Source organism: Podarcis gaigeae (genome assembly GCF_964106915.1).
Source record: "Podarcis gaigeae genome assembly, chromosome: 14".
NCBI lineage: Eukaryota > Metazoa > Chordata > Lepidosauria > Squamata > Lacertidae > Podarcis > Podarcis gaigeae.
Genome location: NC_139690.1, coordinates 21,230,456 through 21,257,439, shown reverse-complemented (window position 1 = coordinate 21,257,439; position 26,984 = coordinate 21,230,456). Strand labels below are relative to the sequence as shown.

The 26,984-nt window shown below is 45.4% G+C and overlaps 1 protein-coding gene across 3 annotated transcripts in view; it reads left to right on the top strand.

Moving 5' to 3' along the window:
* LRRK1 (leucine rich repeat kinase 1) overlaps positions 1-26,984 on the top strand; it is an 85,473-nt gene that overhangs the window by 5,152 nt on the left and 53,337 nt on the right. For 2 of the 3 annotated variants that reach the window (XM_083713036.1, XM_083713037.1), the window contains exons 2-4: positions 6,355-6,565; positions 24,952-25,115; positions 26,631-26,802. In XM_083713036.1, the coding sequence (XP_083569162.1) occupies positions 6,499-6,565; positions 24,952-25,115; positions 26,631-26,802 (403 nt within the window). In that variant the 5' untranslated portion in view covers positions 6,355-6,498. Of the gene's footprint in view, positions 1-6,354; positions 6,566-10,074; positions 10,382-24,951; positions 25,116-26,630; positions 26,803-26,984 lie in introns of those variants that run through there. The other variant, XM_083713038.1, reaches the window with a different exon arrangement.

The following is a 26,984-nucleotide window of genomic DNA, read 5'->3' as shown; positions in this document are numbered from 1 at the left end:
CCCTCCCTCCTCACCCTCCCTGATGTGGTCCAAAGGAAAGCAGAGCAATACGTTGGGCACCAGCATGGCTGCAGGAGTTGCCGGAAGGAGCTGTACAAGGTGCCATCCATCTGTTTTAGGGACTCCGCTCTGGAATTGTGTTTACAGTGGTACCTCGGGTTAAGTACTTAATTCTGGGTTAGCGGAGTCTGTAACCTGAAGCGTCTGTAACCTGAAGTGTATGTAACCCGAGGTACCATTGTATATCCAAAGCAATGCCTGTGAAAATAATGCCAACAGGGCTGTGATCTGTTTGACTAGGCAGCAAAGATTCTTTAAGATGACACCTTAGATGGGACTCCGCTCTGGAATTGTGTTTACAGTGGTACCTCGGGTTAAGTACTTAATTCGTTCTGGAGGTCAGTTCTTAACCTGAAACTGTTCTTAACCTGAAGCACCACTTTAGCTAATGGGGTCTCCTGCTGCCGCCGGGCCGCCGGAGCACGATTTCTGTTCTCATCCTGAAGCAAAGTTCCTAACCCGAGGTATTATTTCTGGGTTAGCGGAGTCTGTAACCTGAAACGTATGTAACCTGAAGTGACTGTAACCTGAGGTACCACTGTATTTATAAAGGATGTAAGAGTCCTGCTGGATCAAACCAAAGGCTCGTTTAGCCTTCTACCTGGCTATTTTTCTGACTGGAAATTGTTTTAACTAATTTTAATTCTGTTCTTTTGGGGGGTGTTAAATTGATATACAGTGGTACCTCAGGTTAAGTTCTTAATTCATTTCGGTGGGCCATTCTTAACCTGAAACTGTTCTTAACCTGAAGCACCACTTTAGCTAATGGGGCCTCCTGCTGCTGCCACGCCGCCGGAGCACGATTTCTGTTCTCATCCTGAAGCAAAGTTCCTAACCCGAGGTATTATTTCTGGGTTAGCGGAGTCTGTAACCTGAAATGTATGTAACCTGAAGCGTATGTAACCCGAGGTAGCACTGTACTCCTTAACCTTTTCTTCTCCCAAAGATATCCCTCAAGACAGCGGAGGTTTAGGATCAGAGTTTTCCTTCTCAGCGGGTCCCCAGATGTTGTTGGACTACAACCCCCATCATCCCTGAGCTCTGGCCTTGCTAGCTAGGGGTTATGGGAGTTGTAGTTCAACAACATCTGGGGACCCACAAGTTGAGAAAGGCTGAATGGACTACCTTCCCAGGTTGACGAACCCCACCAGCCCCCTTATTTCCCTCTATAGCACATGCAGAAACCGCTTTCTTGACCGTTGGTCTCGTCCGCTCAATTCTCCAGAGTCTGTCTTCGCAGGCAGGGGAAGTCTCTAACTCACTGAGGGTTTGTGACCCATCAGCTACCCTCACCTAGTTTAGCACTAATATTATCACCATTATTATTTGTTAGACTTGTTTGCATCCTAGAAAGGTCACTTCAGTGTTGGGAGCCCTCGGCCCTCAATATATTACTGAACTACATCTCCCATCATCCCTGGCTTGATTGCTGGGGCTGATGGGAGTAGTAGTTCATCAGATCCAGAAATAACAGACATTTTATGCTCAACCTGTAGCAAGACAATTAAAAGCAAGAGAACAAGTCATCGGGTAATTGGACTCTCTTGTCTGTGATTATGGATGAATTAGCTTGTAGTGGGATTAGGGTTGGCAGTTTCCCCCTTCTCAGCAATAGTTTTGACATGTATTAATTACGCACCTGAAGGTCCCTCCCACCCCCGCAAAGAAAATCACTTTATCTCCTTGTTAGTAGAGATGAGGGAGAAAGTTGTTCAATTTGCATTTTAATATGAACCCACAGGTTTTGCACTTCCTTCAGCAATGCATGAACTGAAACACAGCTTTCCTTTGAAGTTCACACTTCTCCAAATTTTGCGATGCAGTTCTTCAACCCACACATGTGCGCAAAAATGTATATGTTATTCAATCTAATGTACAAAATGCATTCTTATCAGGGGAAAATTGTTTGGGGAAATGCATACACACACACACACACACACACACACACAGTGGTACCTCTGGTACAGTGGTTGCGAACGGGATCCATTCCGGAGGCCCGTTCGCAACATGAAAATCCCGCAACCTGAAGCGCCGTATCTGCGCAGGTGTGCAGCGTGATTTGGTGCTTGTGCACATGTGCAAAGCGTGATTTAGTGCTTCTGCGCATACACGAGTGGCGAAACCTGGAAGTAACCCTTTCCGGTACTTCCGGATTGCCGGGGGATACAACCTGAAAAAATGTAACATGAGGCAAATGTAACATGAGGTATGACTGTGTGTGTGTGTGTGTATGCGCAAGGCTGTCAACACATTGCAGTTTGAGTGACTGCCAGTAGATGGCCATGCCAACTTTAGCACAATGACAGAACAACAGACAGGTAGGTAAGTGAGCAGGTAGTCTACTTCAGACAAGGCAACGTTTACATTTGTTGCTCCACCCACTTTTGCTTCTGGCCCCACCCACTATTGACACGTGGCTGCCTGAAGGCTACGCAGAGGGGAAGGAGCCCTTAGGCTGAAAAAGCTTTCCAGGCATACATATGTTTTCTTTGGTTGATACGAAATGGATGATACACTCTTTTTTGGGTATGCCTTGGTGGTCTGCTGCACTTTTAATTTTAGCAACCATATGTGTTGGGCCCCAACTCCCATTCAGCCCAATCAGATGGCCAGTGATCCATGAACCTCTGACTACCCAGAAAAATTATCTAAGCTTTAGTGGCTCCTCTGCAGACAGAAGTTCAACAGGTGCAGTATTTTCTTACACGGAGATGCAATAATGGGGGGTGGATGTGCATGGATTTCTGCTGAATGTGTGACTGCTTTCAAAACCAAAAACAAAGGTGCCCCACTAGATTAAAGGGCGCAACCTTGTCTTTCACTCCCACTTCTTTTTGCACCCCCCAAGGAATGGTAGCAAATTGAAGCTGCCCTTTGCCCACACAAACTGGATTTCCCCACTTCCCCTCTCTGCCATCTGTCTTGCTACTTCCTGCTACACTTTTCAGCTGGGCTTGTGGTTGCCGTGGAAGAGCCAGACAGATGCAGGTTGCAGTTTGCTCCAGCACCTCAGAGATCGTCCTTTGACCTCTGTACAGCTTCTTTTCTGTCTTTTCTCCTGCTTCCCAGAATATGTGGTGTGAACTTTAGCAGTGCAAATGCTGAAATATGGAGGAGAGCTATACAGTCGTACCTCGGAAGTCGAACAGAATCCGTTCTGGAAGTCCGTTCAACTTCTGAAACATTCAACTTCCAAAGCGTGGCTTCTGATCGGCTGCAGGAAGCTCCTTCAGCCAATCAGAAGCCCCGTCGGACGTTCAGCTTCCAAAAGAATGTTCAAAAACTTGAACAATCACTTCTGGTTTTCGATCGTTCAGGAGCCAGAATGTTTGATTCCCAAGGCATTCAGGAGCCGAGGTATGACTGTTGCTTAGTTGCAGAGCTGCTGCTTTACATACCAGAGGTCCCAGTTCAACCCCCAGTTTCTCCAGATAGGACTGGGAGCGTCCCCTGCCTGAAACACTGGAGAGCAGCTGCCAGTCAGTGCAGACAATACTAAACTAGATAGGCTAACAATCTGACCAATAGGCAGCCGCCTTGTACTAAATCAGACCATTGAGCTATCCAGCCCAGTACTGCCTACAGCGTCTGGCAGTGTTTCTCCAGGGTTTCAGAATGGTGTCTCTGCATAAGGCAGCTGTATCTGTTCCCAATATGGCTTTGGGTGACCCAGTTTCACACCTGCACACTCCCCATTGGATGCCTGCAACATCAGGTGACAACTTGCCTATGCACCCAGCTAAAGAGATCTTAGTTGTTTATCTTTGAATATGAGGAAACACGGTACAGTAGTTCTAAATAAAGCGTCTGTTTTTTATATGCTGCACACTGTGCAGGAGCAGATAGGGTCTTAAAAAAGAATTTCCAGAGAGGGAGCCATGTGAGTCTGCTTGTCACATTAGTGAAACACATTTTATTATGGCATGATATGTATTTGTAAGAGGGACGCGGGTGGCACTGTGGGTTAAACCACACAGCCTAGGGCTTGCCGATCAGAAGGTCAGCGGCTCAAATCCCCGTGATGAGGTGAGCTCCCGTTGCTCGGTCCCAGCTCCTGCCTACCTAGCAGTTTGAAAGCACGTCAAAGTGCAAGTAGATAAAAAGGTACCGCTCCGGCGGAAAGGTAAACGGCATTTCCGTGCGCTGCTCTGGTTCACCAGAAGCGGCTTAGTCATGCTGGCCATATGACCCGGAAGCTGTACGCCGACTCCCTCGGCCAATGAAGCGAGATAAGAGCTGCAACCCCAGAGTCAGTCACGACTGGACCTAATGGTCAGGGGTCTCTTTACCTTTAAGTATTTGTGAGCTACGGCCCACTTCACTAGATGCACAGAGTGTCACTCTCAGTTGTCAGGTGTACACACACACACACACACACACACGTAAAGAGCTGTGCCCTTCTTGCTCTGCTCACTAAGCCCCCCCTGCAATTCCCCCACACACATTTACCCTCCAGAGCTTCTCCTTCCCACCCCATGCAACCACTAAGCTCACTTTTCCCTTTTCCCAGTCCACTTCTTCATGGAAAATCCAGGATTGTGATGCTGTGGCACTACAGATGAGGGCTGTGTGATGACGGCCTTATGTTTTTATGTATATAGGAAGATAACGGGGGAGGGGAGGAAATGCAAAGGCCGGAGCTGAATGGAAATAGAATGCAAAAGTACAGTCTGTGACAATTAGGTTCAATCAGGGGTAGCCAATGGGTTTGCTGGAGTCCAACTCCCATTGATTCCAACTGGCCAGGGTTGATGGGTGTTGAGGTCTATCAGGGTCTGGAAGGTGCCACATTGGCTGCAAATGGATGCAAAATGACCACAGCAGCAGTAACTTTTCTTTTAAAAAAGTTTATCGAGCAACAAAAACAGTCAATACACACAAAGAGAAAAACAAGCATATGAACAACAAAACAATCTAGTTCAACATAAGGAGCTTTCAGTAAGAAAGTCAAAATAAAGAATCAGGAGTGAGTGAAATAGATACAATTATAAAATTATAATGACATATAAAAACACAACTTACATTCTTCAGCGGAAATGGGAATAAATGAAAAGGGATTGCCTGTATTTATAGATCCCACAAAATAAAATGACATAAAAACCACATACTGTAAACATAGAATTGTAGTGTTAGAAGCAACCTTGGGGATCATCTGGTCCAACCCCCAGCAGTGCAAGAATATGCAGCTGTCCCATACGGGGATCGAACCTGCAACCTTGGCATTATCAGCACCACGCACTATCCAAGTGAGCGATCCATCTTGGCATCTGAGTAAAGTGTAAGTGTAGCAAAATGAGCACAATGGTCCTTCGCACTATTTGTGATTGGTGAGCTCACCCGTTGGCAGTGGTGAGTATATTAACATCTGCCATAGAACAGTAAACCATTGCCTCTGTTCACACCCAGATGAATAGAGTTGAACTTTATGATAAGCTACAATTTATGAGCTTTATCTGGAGCGTCTATGTTCTTTTTTCCAGGATACACACCTTAAGATAACAGGAAAGCAATCTTTGCCCTCTGTGGGGGTTTTTTAATAGTCAATATTAAATACAGCTTTAAAATGTTCTGGCCAATTAACTGGGGCACTTTTTTTCATTGTACAACATGCTTTTTAATTGATCAAATGTCACAACCTTGATTCTAAATGGACTCATAAATTACCGGTAACTCATAAATTCCTCCTCCATCTCTAAATAGGGAATTACTAGGTAAGGCTTTCCCTTCTGAGCACATTATCTGCAAAACTTCTTTCCAGCACTGGGAAGGAAGCTTCATTTACTGTAGCCAGAGATTCTAACCTCCAGTTACCCTTCCATTTGCTTCCTCATAGCTCATTTTTGCTTCTTTCTTTGGGTTATTTAAAGCCTGCCCAGTCTCAAAGGCTCTTTCCCACCCTTTCAATACATATATGCAGTACTTTTTTCGGAGGGGGGGAGACACAGGGCTACGCATACCCCTAAACATTTTGTGAATCTAAGTTTGGCCTCATTGAGGGGCAGTATTTCAATATGAGTAGGAAGATGACAGTACCCCTAAAGTCTTTTTATAGAAAAAAAGCACTGCATATATGTACCATAAAAATAGAATAAAAATTAGACAAGAATGTAGAGCGTGAAACTCCAGAGAACCTGTTGCTGCAATGTATTAAAGCTTCTGCGTAAGGAAGTTATTTATAACTGTTTTTAAGTGATGTACAGAACAAAGAATCCTGAGGGACAGGAGAAAACGTGGTGTTTTTAATTCCTGACCCGCTGGAAGGATTAATTTAGATTATTTTTTTCCTTTTTAAAGAAAAACAACTCTCTTCCAAGCTACATAACGAGGATTTCCCAAGTCTCCAAGCTGGACACTCGCCTTTGAGTTTCGACAACTTCATTTTGGATATTAAATGTATCAGAAAGTAGACTTCTCGAAACGCCCGAGCAGCAGCCCAGAATGTACTGGTGCGTGGGAACAGAGGACTCTGAGGACGACAGCAAGAGAGACATGGCGGCACAAGACGGTAAATGAAACATCTTTCCTGCCTAAGGCAAACTCTGACAATTCCATGCAGCTGTATGTAAATATGTATATACTAGGGTCTTTGAAATATCAAGCCCTCATAACTCACAAACGGAATGAGATAAAAAAAAAAACAATTTAAACTTAGCTTGTATCATTCAACAAGTATACAAAATAGTAAGAAAATTGGATGGTGGGAAATGATCCATAATGAATTGAAAAAAATGTTTAAAGGTACTTCCCCCCCCAAAAAAAAACCCTGAGTCCTTTCTGTTGGGCATAATTCAGACTGAAATTCCCAGCTGTCAAAAAAGGTTATTTATGTATGCTACTACTGCTGCCCATGTTTGGTTAGCCCAAAAATGGAAAACGAGTGAGGTCCCAACCAAAGAAGAATGGCAAGTTGACAGAATATGCACAACTTGCATAGCTGTCAACTTACAGATTTGAAAATAAGGGACCAGCAGCCAAAATAAGGGACCTGCAGCCTCACCTGTTCCAGGCACTCCAGTCTTCCTGTCCTCCTGCAGTCTGGTCAAACTCATGCTGGTAGCTTCGAGAACACTGTCCAACCAACTTTGTAACCAGAGGTTCAACTGAATAGAATCTGAATCACATGCACCACAAGGCCTATGCAGCCTCAACTTAAGATGGCTTCCCGGCCTGGCTTTGCACTGCAAAGTTTGCAGCAGCACGTGCAACAAAATGGCGTCCAGCATTCAAAAACCTCCTCGGCTTGCATTAACTAGCCACACACAAGGCATGCAAGCTCCACCCCCAGTCGTTCTTAGACTTCTTACTGGGGGAGCAACACAGCCAAGCAACACAGTTGGAGCCTCCCTCCTCCCTGGCCGGCAGGGAGGGAGGGAGAGGAGCTGCTTCCTTTGAAATTTAAGGGACATCATTTAAGGGACATCCATCAATAAGGGACAGCAGCGGGACATGGCGCTGGAATAAGGGACTGTCCCTTCAAATAAGGGACACTTGACAGCTATGAACTTGCAGACTTTAACATACAGAATAAGAGAACAAGAAGAACATACATTTAAAAAAGATTGGAAAAGTTTATTGAATATATGAGAAATAATTGTGTACAGCTGAGAACACTGTCAGCATTAAGATATATTCAACAGTGTAAGTAAGTTTTGATGGATGCAATAATGGAATACTGAATGGTATAGTTTTTATAAAATATGCAGGGATATATATGATATGTAAAATGAACCATGGAAAGAGAAGAAGGGAAGCCATATCTTAAGGAAGTAAAATGAATATTTTAAAGTGTAAAACAAAAAAAATTAATTAAAAAATTATATACAGAAGAAAATTGGATGACACAAGGTAAAAAAAAAATCAGATCCCTTGATATGTAACGACCTAACTTCATCATCAGTCTCCTCTTCCACAACCCTTGGGGTGAGGTCTTTTACTGCTGTCAGTCTCCGGCTCTGGAGACTGCTGACAAACTCATGGTGGAGAATAGAAGCGGAGGAGGCAGCCCTGTCTGTTTGTCCGCCCTGCCTTCCAGTCTCACGTCACTGCCCCCCTCCAAAGAAACCCATAGGGAAGGGCCAGCCAAGAAGCCCAGCCCAGCCCTCACCAACAGCAAGCTTGCTTTCTCTTTCTGGCCACTTGCCAACATAATGGACAGCTTGCCCAAACCACCGCCCAGGTGAGCCACAGAGGAATAGGGAAGACAGCCTGGGGCAGCTGTAGTTTGCTTAGGGTGCTGGGAATTATAGCTCTCTGAGGGGGCTCCAAGCAACTCTCGGCCATCAACTAACTACAATTCCCAAGATTTTTGGGGGGAAGCCACAACTCTTAAAGAGTGCTTAAAATACACAGTGCTGATGTGAACAAAGTGTGCCTAGGCAGAGGCAGGATTTGAACCATGGTAGGTGCTGGAGATTAGCAGGGCGGGGCTATAGACAGGAACAAGAACCATTTGGAAGCCAGCTGAGAGATCCATTGATGCCATCTTGCCTTCCACTGACAAGGCTGATGTTCAGCTCACCTGTTTTTCATAGGGCTTCACCAAATAACCTATTTATTGAGCATGCAGTTCTGATCTGTTTGCCAGGAGGCTGCATGACAATGAGAACTCATCCTGATTTGCTTGTGGGGTGTTTATACGTCTTCCCAGTAACCGTCTATTCATTCACGCTCTTCTATCCATTTCCCTGTCACTTTCCGAACAGCAAAAAGTCCATTTCTTTGTAAAAGTGGATTTCTTGTATTAGGGCAGTGGGGCTCTTTAATTCACTTCAGTGGTACAAACCTAAATTTCATGACATGCCCTTGAATCCCTCCCACAAGATACTAACAGTCCAGAGGTGCCCTTGTCGTGTTCTGGCCCAATGCTAGAACTTACAGGGAAAGCAGCAAAGTGGGTTGAAGGTTGCCCCAGCTGAGCAACTTGCTCCAACAAAGGTTGGGAGCACACTGAGGCCTTTTATACCTCTGTCCTAAGACTGCCTCCTCCTGGCTCCACCCCCTTGAGAAAACTTCAGAGCCTTAAAGGGCCAACCCTCTGGCTTGAAGGCAGCCACTCCTCCTCTAGCCTCCCTCCTAGTGCACTCCTGGACTGCTGGAATGCAGTGGGCAGCATATGGCTTTTCAGGGAAAGATGGATCAGTCTTGATGGTTTTGGAGGTTCCTCTGGGAGTTATTAGGATGCGGGTGGCACTGTGGGTTAAACCACAGGGTCTAGGGCTTGCCGATCAGAAGGTTGGCGGTTCGATTCCCCGCAACAGGGTGAGCTCCCGTTGCTCAGTCACTGCTCCTGCCAACCTAGCAGTTCAAAGCACATCAAAGTACAAGTAGATAAATAGGTACCACTCCGGCGGGAAGGTAAACGGTGTTTCCATGCACTGCTCTGGTTCACCAGAAGCGGCTTAGTCATGCTGGCCACATGACCCAGAAGCTGTATGCCGGCTACCTTGGCCAATAAAGTGAGATGAGCGCCGCAACCCCAGAGTCGGTCACGACTGGACCTAATGGTCAGGAGTCCCTTTACCTTTACCTTTTACTGGCAGTTATTGTCCAGCTACTTAATGCACACTGGTCTCTCTTTTTTCCCCAGTCAGCCTGAGCCCTTAACCCAGCACTCCCATCTAGAGCCCCTGTAGCCTCCAACTCAGTGTCTGGTTGACTGTTGGGTACAGGGATCATGGCACTGCCCATAGGTTGTGCCTCCAACCCAAAACACTCCCAATGCCCTCTTAAGGCCCCGTTTGAGCTAGCCCTAATTTCAGCCCTGCTCCATCAAATCCAGATCCATTTACCTGCTCCCCCTCATGCTTTAATCAGGCACCGACCTTACAAGCTGTCAGTCTCCCTCCCTACCTCCAGGAGAAGCCAGCAGACATCGCAGTCTGTGTCACAGCACCAGTGTGCAACGTGGGTGTCGCGTTATGGAAACCATGGCAGAAAGACGTTTTGTCTCGGCTCTGACAACGAAGGTCCTGCAAGAAAGCCATAAGGAAACCTTGCCAGCTGTACTTCTGGTGTTTGTGGATATGTCTCCGTTCTCACTCCTTTGCAGCCTGCCGTTCGTTAACGAGATATATTTATGAATGGGGAAGGGATGCGTTTTGAATGCTTGTGAGCCCGGCGTAATTGAAAGCTCTGACAGTGGTGCAATTGCAGATTTCCCTGAGCGATCGCAAAGAAATTCTGACTGGTTTTTATCCTGGTGCTTTTTAGCTTTTTATCAAAGGTCTTTTCTCACCAGGGATCACAGAGGGCTAGGGCAAATCCCTGTGTCTCCATGAGCGTGGATGGTATTTACTTTCTAGGCTTCTGTTTCCACCTCACAGTGAGTCTATATCTTAAAAACTCATTTTGGGGTGTCTCTCTGTGTATGTACATGTATGTGTTGAACCATGAACATAATAATTACTGGATGCCTTAAAACAATAAGGTACTCTGAAAAAAAGGGAACTTATTACAAAGCATCTGACATTGTTATAACAATGAACACTTTTTTTCCAGGGGGAGAATCTCTCCCAAATTTAGTGTTACATAGCAGGTGTGTTTCATCAGGGCATGACTGAGATTTGTTTCACTTTGAATATTGCTTTGTTAGAGGAATAGAGGACAAGAAACGATCAAGGCTGTCACTCTGTGTGCATTTACCTTAGACTTAATCCAGTTTAACTTTGTGGGAATTCCTTTCAGATAAGCATACACGGGATTGGACTGTATAACTGGACTGCATCAGCAATTAGCAGCCACAATGGATAAGCTCTGCCTCCGCAATCAGAGGCAATATACCTCGGAATACCAGTTGCAGGATACTACCGTAGGAGGGGAGAGTCCTGCTTATGGGCTTCCCATAGTCATCTGACTGGTTGTTTTGAGAACAGGATGCTTGGCTAGATAGGCCAGTGGCCTGATCCAGCGGGGTTCGTTTTATGTTGAACATCTCTGTGTATATCTGGGGTTGTTACCATTTGAACATCTCTTTGTATATCTGGGGTGGCCAACATGATGCCCTCCGGAGGTTTTAGGCTACAACTCCCATTATCCCTGACTATTAGCCACACTGGCTGAGGCTGATGGGAGTTGAAGTCCCAAAATCTGGGTGACACTGCATTGGCTATGCCCTGGTGTGCTTGATGCAGAATAAAATAGTACAGCTATTGTACAAGCAAAAGATGTCTGTACTGCAGGGGCTGATCCTCATGGTCCCTTCAATACAGTTGGATGTGATTCTATGATTCCATGACAATATTTGCCATGTTTGTTCAGTCACACCTGCACTTTCCACTGCCAACCACTTACTGTCGCCAGGTTTTGCCCCAGGACAGGTGAAAGTGGAAGGTGGTCAAGGAGATTAGAGGATAGCTCCCAAGGGAGCTGAAGTGGCTGTCTTGAAGCATTTAGAGAGATGGAAAGAGGCTCTCAACATGGTCCTGCCAGTGCTATTTTTTCTAGGAAAACGTGCCAGAGCTCATGCATGCCTCCTTTTTTCTTATAATAGCAATGGTGCCCATCTGAGAGGTGCCAGAACTGAGTTCTGGGTGAGTTCCGGCTGGGGAAAAAAAAGCCCTGGGTGAAACTAATCTTTGTGCTGACTCTTTAAATGAGGATGGAGTTGATTTCTGTTCCACTTGCTGAGCTGTTTCCGTTCGTTAACTTCCTCCAGGCAGCTTAATATATAATTTCCTGACAATGTCCCAGGCCCAGCTGTGAGGGCTCTACATCTTTAGATTACAGGTGTGAGTGTCCATTGGTGGTTCTCTCTATACAAAATTAGCCTTTCACAGAGAAAGCTAATTTAGAACCCTAGGTTTCTAGGGTTCCTGTGTGCAGGGAGGATTTTTGCATGGAAGAGAGTTCAGTCATGTGAGACTCCCATCTGCAGCCTGAAGTGGCAGCAGCCCAGATGCAATTTTACACCTCCGTAAGAACGAGAGATTGAGGTTGGCAAGGTTTTTTTTAAAGGCAGAATTTTTGCAGATTTGTGATAATTACATAGTACCCGTATGTTGCTTTAGAGTCCTCAATACTCATTACAAATCCTTACAGCAACCCTGTGAGATAGGTCAATAATAACATTTGAAGAGGGAAAATGAGGTGAGGAAATGAGGTTGGAGCTTAGAGGGAGCGATCGAGGGAGCTCACAGCTATTATGAGATATTTTTTTAAAAAACTGGGAATTTCCTGGCTGTGGAAATTCACTTTGATACTGAACTGGTTTTACTTGGAGCAGAACGTTTTGATTCTTATTTAATTAGCACAAAGTACTGCTTAACTGAAAATCTGGAGAGAGAAAACCCTGCCCTTTTGCAGCCTGGAAGTGTTGTGTACATTTTGGAGTATGATCAACCGTGACTTGTGTTACATAAAAATTATCAATTTGAATTGCAAATTCAGTCAACCAGGGAATGCAAAGAGAACATTGGTAATCACTCCAGGCAAGAACTCTCTGAGAATCCCTATTTGTCTTGTATTAAAGAGTTTGCAGAACTTCTGAAAAAGCTGTGTAACGTAATTGCATTGAATACTGCCTTCCCTTCCCCACCTGTGCTTTGAGTTATGGTCAGAGCCCCTCAAGAGGTCCTTTTCATTGTGCATTCATGATTATTTGTGCTCAGGATGGTATCAGGGTGGTTATATGCGGCCCTGTTTTCAGTACTGTTTCTGCCTGCAAAAGTTCCGGGGCAGGCATACCACTTCGTTTCCAATCAGTTCACGTCTTGTAACTTCCTGCTGAAATCCTGCAAGCTTTCATGCCACAAATGCTAGGCGGTGAGAGTGGGGATCCAACTTTGGTTGTACTGTAGCTGAGTAATGCCCTTCTGAATGGTGGCAATACAATAGCATCGGGGCAGCTTTGCAGAACAGCTAAGGAAATGGAATGGCGTGTGGACAGCCTGGTATAAATCCAGCACTAATGCACTGTTATTGTGTCAAAGACACAATAGCAGTGTGTCTTTGCAGGATATACCCACCAAAAAAGAGAGAGGGAGAGAGAGCTACCAGTCTGGAGGGTGTTTAGTATGTGTATACAGTCGTAGTGTGTATGTATTTATTTTGCGCCCATCTGGCTGGGCTTCCCCAGCCACTCTGGGCTGCTTCCAGCAAAATACTAAAATACAATAATTCATCAAATATTAAAAGCTTCCCTAAACAGTACCTTGGATCTCAAATGCCTTGGCTCCCAAACAAATCAGCTCCTGAACGCCGCAAACCCGAAAGTGAATTTTCCAGTTTTCGAACATTCTTCTGGAACCTGAACGTCTGAGAGGGCTTCCGTTGCTTCCGATTGGCTGCAGGAGCTTCCTGCAGCCAATCAGAAGCCACACTTTGGTTCCCGAACATTTTGGAAGTTGAACGGAGTTCCGGAACGGATTCTGTTTGATTTCCAAGATACGACTGTATTGGGGTACCGGAATGGAATTATATTTGAAGTGGGGAGCTAAGCATGGTGGTGGCAGATCCCGCGTTTATGTGTTATGTACTGAAGTTCTCACCCTGGACCAGCAGGGAGATACTGTAGATAGTTATGCAAATAAGGGATTGCAAGTGATGTTCAGTGATTGGATAGTTTTAGAAAATCGTTACAGTTACGTTGTACTGGAGCTCTATATAAGCAGGCTGACTGAACCCTTCAGTTCAGTTCTGTCCTGGCCTGTGAATAAACAAGAGCTGTTTGAAGAATCGCTGTGTCATCTGATATGTTCACCCACAACTTAACATTATGTATGTACAGTGGTACTTCGGGTTAAGAACTTAATTTGTTCCAGAGATCCGTTCTTAACCTGAAACTGTTCTTAACCCGAAACACCACTTTAGCTAATGGGGCCTCCTGCTGCCGCCGCGCCACCGCAGCACGATTTCTGTTCTCATCCTGAAGCAAAGTTCTTAACCCAAGGTACTATTTCTGGGTTAGTGGAGTCTGTAACCTGAAGCGTCTGTAACCTGAAATGTATGTAACCCAAGGTACCACTGTATTTATTTAGTTTATATCTCCCCAAAAAGCTAGGGCTGCAAACACACAATTGAAAGATATTAAAACGATTGAAACACAATGGCATACTGGGGGAAATCTTTGCGTAAGATAACTCGCTGGCTGTTAACAAGACACAGCAAAACTGGGATAGCTGTATAAAGAACAGGCTAAGGAAAGCATCTCCTATTAAAAATATTCAGAGTGGTTTAGCAGTCAGTTCCTTCGTCCCAGAAAACTCTGGGAATTGTAGCTCTCCCAGGCGCAATAGGGGTCTCCCAACCGACCTTCACCAACTGCAGTTTCCAGGATGGGGCATGCGAATGGAGAGCCATGAGTGTTTTAACTTGTACCATGTTGCTTTAAATGTATCGCGCTCATGACAAAAGCAGTGTCCAGTGATTTGAAGAGGTTAGGGTCTCCTGGGGTCTGAGTGAGGGAAGTTGGTAATGAATTTAGCCGCAATGTTTCGGGCTGAGGTCGAGCTCCAGCAACTGATGACTGACTACTTATTCCGATGTCCAGCAATTGCCTTCTCCATATTTGTATTTTTATTTTTTGCTGGCTACATTTTCAGGGGCTTTGATCCCCTATTCCCTTTGTGCAGGCAAATCTGCCTTGGAAATGCAACATGAAAGGGCTTGTCAAGTGAAGAGCTGTTTACCTTTATGCATGTTTCATGAATGTATCTGAATTTAGGGGCGGGAGGGGAGAACTGACAGTGACATTGGAACAGGATTTGCTTACAGTTTTAAGAATATTTGCAGACTCCCAGGACTGGGCTGAGGCCAGGAGGCAAGATAACTTCCACCCCAGAGCTGAGTCATTTTCAGTTTTTTCATCACCTGCTTTCTTGACATTTTATTAAGAAAGCAAGCTGGGATGTGGGTGGTGTAGTCTGTCAACTAGCCAAAGAGATCAGGAAAATTCCCGGAAAACAGACCCATGGAGATTTGAAGTTCAGGGCGGGTCAGGCAAGTGAGAACAAAGCAAAGAGAGGAGAGCATTGCTGAGGAACCTGCTAGCTTAGGGTTGAGGATCCACAAGTATTATTGAAAAGCGCTGAAAGTAACTGAGGTTATTACCCCTCCCCCCAGCCCACACACCCTGGCCTTAAGCCAATTAGATTTATATGTCTGGATTTTCCCGGACACGACTGGGATTTCAAAGGCAAAATTGACGTCTGGGGGGGATTTCCGAAAGGCAGCACTTTTTCCTGGATCTTAGGCAAATCAGTTGAAAAAGCTCAACAACTTTTGGGGTACCCTGGTTTTTACATTTTTGAAATATGGCAACCCTAAATTAGAATGTTTTCACTGTTTTAGAATATTTCTGTTCTCTCTTTGTTTCCTTAAAGTGTGGATACATTCGCTGCCCTGGGCTCCCTTAGGAGGAAAGACGGGATAGAAATTCAATAATAATGTTATTATAATTTATTATTTATACCTCGCCCATCTGGCTGGGTTTCCCCAGCTACTCTGGGCGGCTCCCAACCGAATGTTAAAAACACAATACAGCATTAAAAACTTCCCTAAACAGGGCTGCCTTCAGATGTCTTTTAAAAGTAAGATAGTTGCTTATTGCCTTGACATCTGATGGGAGGGCGTTCCGCAGGGCAGGTGTCCCTACCAAGGCCCTCTGCCTGGTTCCATTTAACTTTGCTTCTTGCAGCGAGGGAACTGCCAGAAGGCCCTCGGCGCTGGACCACGATGGGGGTGGAGATGCTCATTCAGGTATACTGGACTGAGGCTGTTTAGGGCTTTAAAGGTCAGCACCAACACTTTGAATTGTGCTCGGAAACATACTGGGAGTTTTAAAGTACAATAAGAGTTTTAAACACGAGCACCAGCATTTTGAATTGAGACTTGTTACAGGCCAGGAGCCAGCGCAGTTTTAAAGCACTGGTGGCAGTGAGATAAGTCCCCAGATCCCCAATTCTGCCCCAATTAGCAACCTATTTTGAACGGTTTCCAAACAAAATGTGTGCCTCGGGACAGTGCCTTCTATAGTGGTAACTTGGGTAGAGTACTTAATTCGTTCCAGAGGTCTGTTCTTAACCTGAAACTGTTCTTAACCTGAAGCACCACTTTAGCTAATGGGGCCTCCTGCTGCTGCCGCGCCACCGGAGCATGATTTCTGTTATCATCCTGAAGCAAAGTTCTTAACCCGACGTACTATTTCTGGGTTAGCGGAGTCTGTAACCTGAAGCGTATGTAACCTGAAGCGTATGTAACCCGAGGTACCACTGTATCTGCATCTCGCAGAGGGAAGTGGAGCAGCGATCAGGCAAGCTGGTGTGTCTGTCATAACTGCCTGTAATATGCCTGAATAGGCTTCCAAACAGCATCAAGGGTCTGTGGTTGCAGACACATCATACTTTTAAAGCTCACAGCTTCCTCCAAAAAAACAACAACAACACCTTGGGTTTTTTATTTTTAAAAAGGGTGCTGGGAATTGTAGCTCTGCGATGGGTGAACTACAGTTCCCAGGATGCTTTGTGTGGGTAGTCATATGTTTTAAATGTATAGTGTGTGGTCAAGTATCAAACATTTGCTGGTCAAGAATCAACATGGACAGCTGCACTTTGCTAGAGGAGCCATGTATCATCTGGGGATATTTTAATTCTACAAGGTGGGGGACATTGGTTTGTAGGTTGTTTCGTTCTTGTTTTCAATCATGTATTTTGTGCTTTTATATTGTATATTTACATTGTGAACTGCCCTAAGAGCTGCAGATGAAGTTCAGTGGTACCTCGGGTTACATACGCTTCGGGTTACAGACTCCGTTAACCCAGAAATATTGCTTCAGGTTAAGAACTTTGCTTCAGGATGAGAACAGAAATTGTGCTCCGGCGGCGCGGCAGCAGCAGGAGGCCCCATTAGCTAAAGTGGTGCTTCAGGTTAAGAACAGTTTCAGGTTAAGTACGGACCTCTGGAACGAATTAAGTACTTAACCCGAGGTACCACTGTATACAAATTAAATAAATAGTCAAACAAACAAACAAACAAACTACAAAGAAGAGCATCAACGCAACAGTCCAGCTACAGTTTCAGGAAGTTTATAATGTTCGAAGTTTTATTCTGTTTTTAATGTTCTGTTGAAAGCTGCCCAGAATGGCTGGGGAAACCCAGCCAGATGGGCGGGGTAGAAATAATAAATTATTATTATACATTATTATTACAATTCCAGATACAGTGGTGTCTTGCAAGACGAAAAGAATCCGTTCCTCGATTCTGTTCGTCTAGCGGTTTTTTTGTCTTGCGAAGCAAGCCCATTGACAGCTTAGCGGATTAGCGCTACAGCTGTCAAGCGGCTTCCAGTGATCAGCTGTTAAGCGGCTTATCAGCGGAACAGCTGATAAGCGGCTTATCAGCGGAACAGCTGATAAGCGGCTTAGCGGCTTAAGAAAAGGGCGAAAAAAGCGAAAAAACCCCGCGGGGGGATGCAAGATTTTTTTCGTCTTGCGAAGCAACCCGATAGGGAAATTCGTTTTACGAAGTGCCTCCAAAACGGAAAACCCTTTCATCTATCGGGTTTTTCGTCTTGCGAGGCGTTCGTCTTGCGGGGCACCACTGTACAAAGTTGTCCAGAATGCCTTCCCATAGATATAAAAACCTCCCACTTTCATTATTGTTATTTTAAATAAAACTTATCTTTAACCATGGTCACAGCCATTCCACACACCTAAAGCACATGGCTTTTTTGAAAGCATCCTGTGAACTGTAGTTAGTTCAGGGTACTCGGAACCATAGAAGAGTTTGGATTTGATATCCCACTACCCGAAGGATTCTCAAAGCGGCTCACATTCTCTTTTCCCTTCCTCCCCCACAACAAACACTCTGTGAGGTGATGGGGCTGAAAGACTTCAGAGAATTGTGACTGGCCCAAGGTCACCCAGCAGCTGCATGTGGAGGAGCGGGGAAGCGAACCCGGTTCACCAGATTACAAGTCCACTGCTCTTAACCACTACACCACACTGGCTCTCACAGGGTAAACTACAGTTCCCAGGATTGGGGGAGGGGTTCATGTGCTTTAAACAGATTGCATGTATGCAGCCAGTTTCTGTTGCCTTGGGAGCATTTGCAGAGCAGGGAGTGTGCATGAAGTACCTGCAGAAATCGCCTCTGCTGTTGTGCAATTGTTTACGACCTGCTGTTCTTTTGGATGCTGTAATTCAAATCTTATCGAAACAGTCCTGCCTAGTGGTGCCATGCATTTGGGACAGAAGTCCAGGGCACCACCAGCAGAATGTGAAGGAGCTATCCTCTGAACCTAACAAGACCAGCTTCCCAAATTGTGTGGAGTACATGAAGCAGAATGGTGCCAGCTAAAGGGGGGCACGAGACCCGCCAAGTCCAGAGTTTATATTTGCCTTTCTGCACCACTAATCCTTCTCATATTTACTCAGAAATATGTTCTGTGTGCAACAAGGTTTACTTGCCAGGTAAGTGTGCCTGGGATTTCAGACTCCCTATGCAAATCATTGCTTGGAAGTAAATCTTGATTAAGCAAACTCCTTAGTGGTTTGATTTTTTTTTAAAGGGTTTCAGCCTAAATCTAGTTTAATTTTCATACATCTGCATCAATATACTTCGTTATTTCTTGAAATCCGTGAACACACCCACTGCTTTCTTTTTCTGGCTTGCTCATCTTCTGATCAATCAAGTATCGGAACAGGAAAAGGTTAATCCAATAAATTGCAGCCCCAGCCATCTGGTGTCATGCAGGACTTTGATGTCTGAGGTAACCCTGCAAGCTCTCCCTCCCCCCCCTCCACCCTACTCCCATTTTTCTGCAGCTTATTTATCTCAGAACCCACAGCTTGGGTTTCACTGCAAGGGGACACAGAGATGTCCATTAACCACCAAAGCGAAAAAGTATCTGTAATTATTTCAGACCAAGGTTTCCTTTTCAGCCACAAGGTGCTAAGAGCATGGGAGAGCTCATGGGGAACGTTCCTTGCAGTATGTGATGGGTTAATGGCCTTTTAGCTTACATTGGACTTTGCGGATTGCGTTGCCTCAAATCTGACTTAAAATTCAGAGGGGTTTGGAGCTGCTTTTCCGAATAATGACAAGGTGAGTTCCCTGCGCGAGGGGGCCGTTGGATGGAGATTGCAATGGAAGCAGCTCCATTTTCCTTGACTTTGTGTTTTATCATATATATAGTTATTTCCTGCAAATAAAAATGGGGGGAAAATTGTAAAACCATCCAGAGTGCTAAATAAAGGCAATAAGAGATGGTGATAAAAGCCTTCAAAGTGGGTATTTCAGAACGCTAGAATTCTTAAAACGACTCGCATTGATGTCACACAAATCAAGAGTTATGCTTTATATTTAGAGAATGACAGACAGTTGGGCTTTTCCCCCACTAAAGAATGCTACTCTGTCATTTTAATGTTCATGCCATAAAGCGGGGGGGGGGGGGGGTTGCGCACGCAGATTTCAGGCATAATAGGGGATGTTTGCTTGGGCTTTTGTTCGTAGAACCCCATGTTCTACCAGAAGGCATGCAGTTAGATCAGGGTGCCTCTGAGCACATTCTGAGCTGAGGAATTGGGGTTCAGTACCAGAACTGAACCATTCTCTCTCTCTCTCTCTCTCTCTCTCTCTCTCTCTCTCTCTCACACACACACACACACACACACACACACACACACACACAAACACACTCCCGGTTATTGTCCTTCATTTCAGCAGCATACTTTAACTGGGAAAAGTCATTTTGTTGGTGTTATTGCCATTGTTAAACAGTTGGGAATCAGATACTTTTCCTGACCTATTGCACATCACCGAGAGATCTACCACCTACTCCCAATGTAAAGAATTATGTGAGTTGCAATGTGCAGTTTATCACAATTCCTCTATTTTTTGTCCCTTAGTACACTAGCATTAAGGATAGCTTGCAAAAGAAGCCAATCGATATAAGATTCACCTCATCCTTTTGGCTAAAGGGGGCTTCTTCAAAGCCTAGTTTTAGTCAGAAGATGGGACCCTGCAGACACTAAGGAACACCTCTGCACAAGAGTTTTGCCCACAGATGCCAGCTTTGCAGTCCATGAATTAAGCTCTATAACAAAATTTTATTTCTTTCTGTGTTTGCGTAATGCGTTTAATTATGCTTTAACATAATTTTTTCAGCGACTCTTTGGGATTCATGCAAATGCTGTTGGGTTGTTTTGCACTGTTGAAACTAGGTTAAACACAGAGCTGGAGCACAACGGAATTAAAAACTGCTTATATTATCAGAGCGGGGTTTTTCCAGGAAGTGGGGGAATATTGCATTTTAAATCCTGTCTCTTAAAACTCCGTGCTCAAGTTTTTCCTCCTGCCTATCACTGTCTTTGGGTGTGCCTTATAGATCAGCCTTCAGCAACCTAGTACCCTCCAGATTTCTTGGGCAGCTGAATGTCTGAATGGCACCATGTTTGTATAGGCTGCTATAGACCAACAAGCACAATGGCATGTGTAGAGAGAGAGAGTGAGCACCGTGGTAAAGGTAAAGGGACCTCTGACCATTAGGTCCAGCCATGACCGACTCAGGAGTTGTGGCGCTCATCTCGCTTTATTGGCCAAGGGAGCCAGTGTACAGCTTCCGGGTCATGTGGCCAGCATTACTAAGCCGCTTCTGGTGAACCAGAGCAGCACACGGAAACACCGTTTACCTTCGCGCCGGAGCAGTACCTATTTATCTACTTGCACTTTGACGTGCTTTCAAACTGCTAGGTTGGCAGGAGCAGCAACCAAGCAACGGGAGCTCACCCCATCACGGGGATTCGAACTGCCGACCTGATCAGCAAGTCCTAGGCTCTGTGGTTTAACCCACAGCACCACCTGCATCCGTGGTAGCTGCCCCCAAATGACAGGTTGTCGTTGGAGGCTCACCAGAATCTGGGCCTGATCAACTTCTGTAGCAAGCTTAATATATCTCTTGATAAAGCTTTCAGTATGTAGGGTTAATGTGAGGAGCAAGAGAGGAATGTAATTATGATAAGCTTTCATTGAATGGAGCTATGTATCCTCATCATATTACTAGAGTTTATTTTATGGCTCTCCTTACTTTGCCCAATTTATTTTTGCTTCTTTACCAACAGAGGGGGTGAAGGATTTGTTTCAGATGCTGAAGCTCATTGCAAATTTTAACATGCTAGATCCATTATATTACTGGTAATATTAATAAAACCTCAGCCTCCACCCTCCTTCCAACCCACTCTCAGTCAAACCCTGGAATTTAAGATTTCACCAGGCATAGTTTTGCAAATGAATACCAGGAGCCCAGCCATCTCTTAACCTGCCCAACAGAGCAGAACTTTTTGCCTGCTGCCCAGCCTTAGATTTGAGTGCCCCTTTTCTGTCAGAGGGACTGGGGCTCTTTTATGTTGTGTCAGCTGTGGGCAGAAATAGCAGTTAGAACCTGGTTGAGTGACAGAGACCTAGCTACCATATACATTTTCAATAATGCCCCACACAGAGATACTACATCTGAGGCATTGTGGGAAATTGGAATGGCAGATAGACACCTGGCACTGTGTTGAATACTAAACTGCAAGAAGTGAGCTTACAGGGAACCGGGCACAGGGCCTTCTCGGTAGATGTCAAGGAAATAAACAACTACAGTGGTACCTCAAGTTACATACGCTTCAGGTTACATACGCTTCAGGTTACAGACTCCACTAACCAGTGGCGTAGCGTGGGGGGTGCAGGGGGGGCCGGCCGCACCGGGCGCAACATCTGGAGGTTAGGGTTAGGGGGCGCAAATCCACGGGTTAGGGGGCACAAATTACTTGCCTTGCCCCGGGTGCTGACAACCCACGCTACGCCACTGCCATTAACCCAGAAATAGTGCTTCAGGTTAAGAACTTTGCTTCAGGATGAGAACAGAAATCGTGCTCCGGCGGTGCAGCAGCAGCAGGAGGCCCCATTAGCTAAAGTGGTGCTTCAGGGTAAGAACAGTTTCAGGTTAAGTACGTACCTCCAGAACGAATTAAGTACTTAACCTGAGGTACCACTGTATCTGACCTTTGGAAGACATCTGAAGGCAGCCCTGTTTAGGGAAGTTTTAAATGTTTGATGTTTTATCATGTTTTTAATATTCTGTTGGGAGCCGTCCAGAGTGGTTGGGGAAACCCAGCCCAATGGGTGGGGTAGAAATAATATTGTTGTTGTTGTTGTTGTTAACTGGAGGAAAGGAGGGCAGACATCAAGGGTGGGCCCTTCCTTGGACCCCAGCATCTACCCAAGAATTCAGGGTAAGGTGGTGCTGGCACCCCGCTGAAGCCTGCACCCCAAGTCTAATTCCTAGTGTGGTCATCTACTTCCTTGGTTCAGCTCCCTGGCACTGGATTCGGATTCTTCCCATAGCTGTCAGCGTTTCCTTTTTTTAAAGGGAAATTCCCTTATTCTGAATAGGATTCCTCACAAGAAAAGGGAAAAGTTGACAGCTGTGGTCCGGCCTCTCTGGGCATTACTCTACCATGCGAAAAGACCTGGAGCCAGCTCCCCAGCTTGGACCGATCATCCTGTCCTTCCCACGTTCTATAAGGCCTGGGAGGATCGTGTGGGAGATTATTGATGCCTTCGCAGCTTAATGGCACAAATCCCAGGAGCCGTCTCGGCTGTCTCAGCGACCTGAGCTCCGTTTTGAATAATTGACGAGTTAGTCAGACTTTATGGGTAATCCAAGATGCCTTATTCAAGGGTATTTGCGGACAGCTGCAGATGGAGCCCAACTCTTCCCCCTGTTTTAGGGTGTGCTTTACGAGGATGGAGAATACCCCATATGGCGGTTATTGCTTTGTCAGTAGGGGGTTGCACTTAAGCTGCTTCTTTCAGCCCATTGAGTGTTTGTGGAAGGTTACCAGACGGGTAGCCATGTCAAGTCTTTAGCAGCAGCAAAACCAATCCAAGAGCCCTGTAGCAGCTGACATGCCACTATTACAATGGTCCGGTGGCTACTGCCCCTGCTCACTCTTCTCTTCAATCTCATCTCCCCACCAACCCCTTTGGCAGTCTCCCTTGCCCCACACCTCTCACACCCCCTCACCTATCCCCTCACAGCTTGCCCCTCTCCCTTTTAAGGGACGGCAGGAACATTATACTGATTTTTTAAAAGCTTTTTTGCCATGGTCTTCCCAGTCCTGGTGCCCTCCAGATGGGGCTGTTGTAGGGATGGGTGAATCTGTTGACTCAGGTTCTCTTTGTTTCTCGTTTTTCCACTCTTGAGTTCAGTTCCCCTTATTACAACGACAGTTTGCAATTTTTTAAAGCCTCTATGTAACTTTCTTCTAATATATGCATTTAGGAATGCACTTTTGCCTCACACATACCTTTTTGCAAAGCATATTTCCCCCTAGTAAAATGCGTTTTTGTTTGTTATTTTCACAAATATATGGCTTTTTATGCACCATTGGCCTAGTCTATGCATTTTTGTATATATTACTCGGCTGGAGAACTGCATTGCAAAAGTTGGAGAAGAGCAAAGTTCAAAGGATGTCTACGTTTCAGTTCTTGGAATATTTTAGGATGTGCAGTTTAGATAGATCTGCCTTTAAATGTGAACTGAATCAAATTTATCCTCCATCCCTAGACAGACAGGATTTGTAATCCAAATCAAGCCCAGCTAATAAGGCTGTGCTGGCTGGGGTTAATCAGAGTTGTGTTATTATTTCTTGTTTATAATAATTAATTTATATATGACTGAATTGCCAAAGTGTCTTCTAAGTGGTTTACAATAGCAAATGCAAAATAAATATGTGTAATTAAAATGTGCAGTAAAAGCAATTCCATCAAAACATTAAAACAAACACCCACTATTGAATGCACAGTAAAACAAGCCTGTCAAAACAGCCCAGTAATTAAAACTTTGTGTCTCTAATACAGAACTATGCTAAATATGAATACTGGTAGATGGGAGTTGTAGTCCCAAACATATGGAAAGCACCAGGTTGAGGGATGGGGTGTCTTTTTGCTTGCCTCTCTGTGAAGGATCCAGGGTGCCTTTGTCTCATTAGATAACATCTGTCGGAAAGTACCTTTTGCAGATATTTAAGGAAGTGTCACCTACAGTTTCGTGTCCCTATTTGAAAGTGAACACATTTATTCCTTTCTCTCAGCTATTGGTCCTCTTCTCTCTCCCTCCCTCACCAAACACTCACCAAACTTGATAGCTCAGTGGTGGACCATCTGCTATCTAGTAGCTCCAGGAAGGGGTGGGAAAGCCTCTTGACTGAAACCCTGGAGAGCTACTTCCAGTCAGTGTAAAAAGGTAAAGAACCCACGGATAGTTAAGCCCAATCAAAGGCGACTATGGGATTGCGGCGCTCATCTCACTTTCAGGCTGAGGGAGCCGACGTTTGTCCACAGACAGCTTTCCGGATCATGTGGCTAGCATGACTAAACCACTGCTGGTGCAGCGGGACACTGTGACGGAAGCCAGAGCACACGGAACTGCTGTTTACCTTCCCGCTGGAGTGGTACCTATTTATCTACTTGCACTGGCGTGCTTTTGAACTGCTAGGTTGGCAGGAGCTGGGACAGAGCAATGGGAGCTCATCCCGTTGCAGAGATTCGAACTGCTGACCTTCTGATCAGCAAGCCCAAGAGGCTCAGTGGTTTAGACCACAGCGCCACCCATGTCCCTCCAGTCAGTCCTGAGATGTACTGTCCTGAGATTAACCAAAAGTCCAACTCCATATAAGGCAGCTTCCTATGCTCCTGCGTTGAGATCTTTTTACCTGCATGTCTTTCCTTTCTGCAGGTTGTTGTTTTAACCTGCTGCTCTGCCATTTTTTAATTTGCAGTTTTATATTGTCATCTTGCCTGTCTTTTTATTGCATTTTTAGTGTTCTACATCAAAAGCAGCCTTGAGGCCATCCCCACAGAAAGCGGCTTCTAAGTAAATAAAAGTTCTCTACCCTTTCTCTCTGTGTGCAGAGCCCATGGGCATGGGGGCCAGACAGTCCTCCGCTGGAGGTCTCTCCATCGGCCAGGGTCCAGCAACAGAGACTGTGGAGGGTGCTTACAGAAGTGGAGAATTCGGTAGAGCCCAGGAGCTGATTAAAGCAGCATGTCAGGAGAATATCTCGGCAGTGGAGAAGGTAAGGGCACAGCCGTCAAAATTCTGCGCCAAAATGAAAGACGAGAAGAGTACATTCTGCAAATCAAGACATTTGCTATGGGATCTCCAGCATAACCTTGCAGCCTCTTGAATCTTGTTTCCTAGGAGACCCCTATTCCTCTCACAGAGCTGCAGTTCCCAGAATGCTTTAACAATCCCTCTTCCCAGGGAACTTGGGGAATTACAGTGGTACCTTGGGTTACATACGCTTCAGGTTACATACGCTTCAGGTTACAGACTCCGCTAACCCAGAAATAGTGCTTCAGGTTAAGAACTTTGCTTCAGGATGAGAACAGAAATCGTGCTCCGGTGGCGTGGTGGCAGCGGGAGGCCCCATTAGCTAAAGTGGTGCTTCAGGTTAAGAACAGACCTCCGGAACAAATTAAGTACTTAACCCGAGGTACCACTGTATAGCTCTGTAAGGTGAATAGTGTTCTCCTAACAATTCCTTGCACTCTTAACAAACTATAGTTCCTAGGGTTCTTTGTGGGGAAGCCATGACTTTTTAACATGGCCTGATAACTGTAAGGTGGAAATGAGGCCAATATCTCACAATTCCCCCATGCCCATTTAACTTCACAATGGTTGCAGTTAAGAACAGCAGGTCTCCCATTTTGTTCACAGTAGCAGCATTGTGGAAAGGGTTAACCACCCTTCCCACTGTTGACCTGTTATTTTTCCCGCTGGGGAGCAACTCTGAGGGAGAATATGATTGAGATCCAGAAAACAGCAGAGGTGTATACGGGGAAAATACCCCTCTACCCTTGTGGTCAAAATCATAGGCTAACCCTGCTAAGCTCTCCCACAGTGGGTTACTTTGGCCTACCCGCTTCCAGATTCTTCTCTAGCGACCCCTCCACCAAGGATGAGGAACCAGTGGCCTTTCAGAAGAGTTTGGACTCCAACTCCCATCAGCCCCAGACAGTGTGGTCAGTGGTCATGGATGATGGGAGTTGTAGGCTAACAACACCTTGCGAGCTACAGCTTCCTCATGTCAGTATATCCTGGTGAGATCAAGAAGGCCATTTTATGAAATTCTGGGCCACGTCACCATCCCCACAAAACATCTTATGGAGAAAGTAGGTAGTGAGACAAACAAAGCATCCGAACTTGTGGGCATCCAGCGAAGCTGAATATTGGAAGTTTCAGGACAGATTTTTAAAAACTGTGGAACCTCCTTCCATACAAGGCATTGGTGGCCACCAACCTAGGGGGCTTTAAAAGAGGATTAGACAAATTCATGGAGGATAAGGCTAACAGTGGCTACTAGCCATGATGGCTATGCTCTGTCTCCACAGAAGGGGAGAAGCTCAGGTGCTATAGCTGCAGGTTCCCCAGTGGCATGGGAGTAGCTACTGTGGACCACCAGCCTGATCCTGCAGGCTCTTATGTTTGATCTATCTTCACTATGGCTTGTGAATAACAAAAAAAAAATCTGTGTTTTGGTTCATTTGGGCTTGTATGCTATGTATTCCACTCTTCTTCTCCAAACCAGGGCTTCCTCTTGAGTCTTTCCACTGCCTATGGGGACCTTGAGACCGTGAGGTATTTGCTGAAAGAAGCATGCGTGACTTTGCCCCTGGAACCCAACGACGATAACCCAGCTGTTGTGGCAGCATATTTTGGGCATACAGATGTTGCTAAAGAACTGCTGGATTCTTTTCATGGTAGGTTCTTCTCCTGCCCATCCCATTAGCCTTTAAGGTGCTTGTTGAAGCTACTTTGCCTCTCGTACCTTCCATTGAAGGGCCATAGTTCAGTGGTTGAGCATCCACCTTGCAGGCAGAAGGTCCCACATTTAAGCCCCAGCATCTCCAGGTAAGGTTGGGGGAATGTCCCCTGTCTGAAA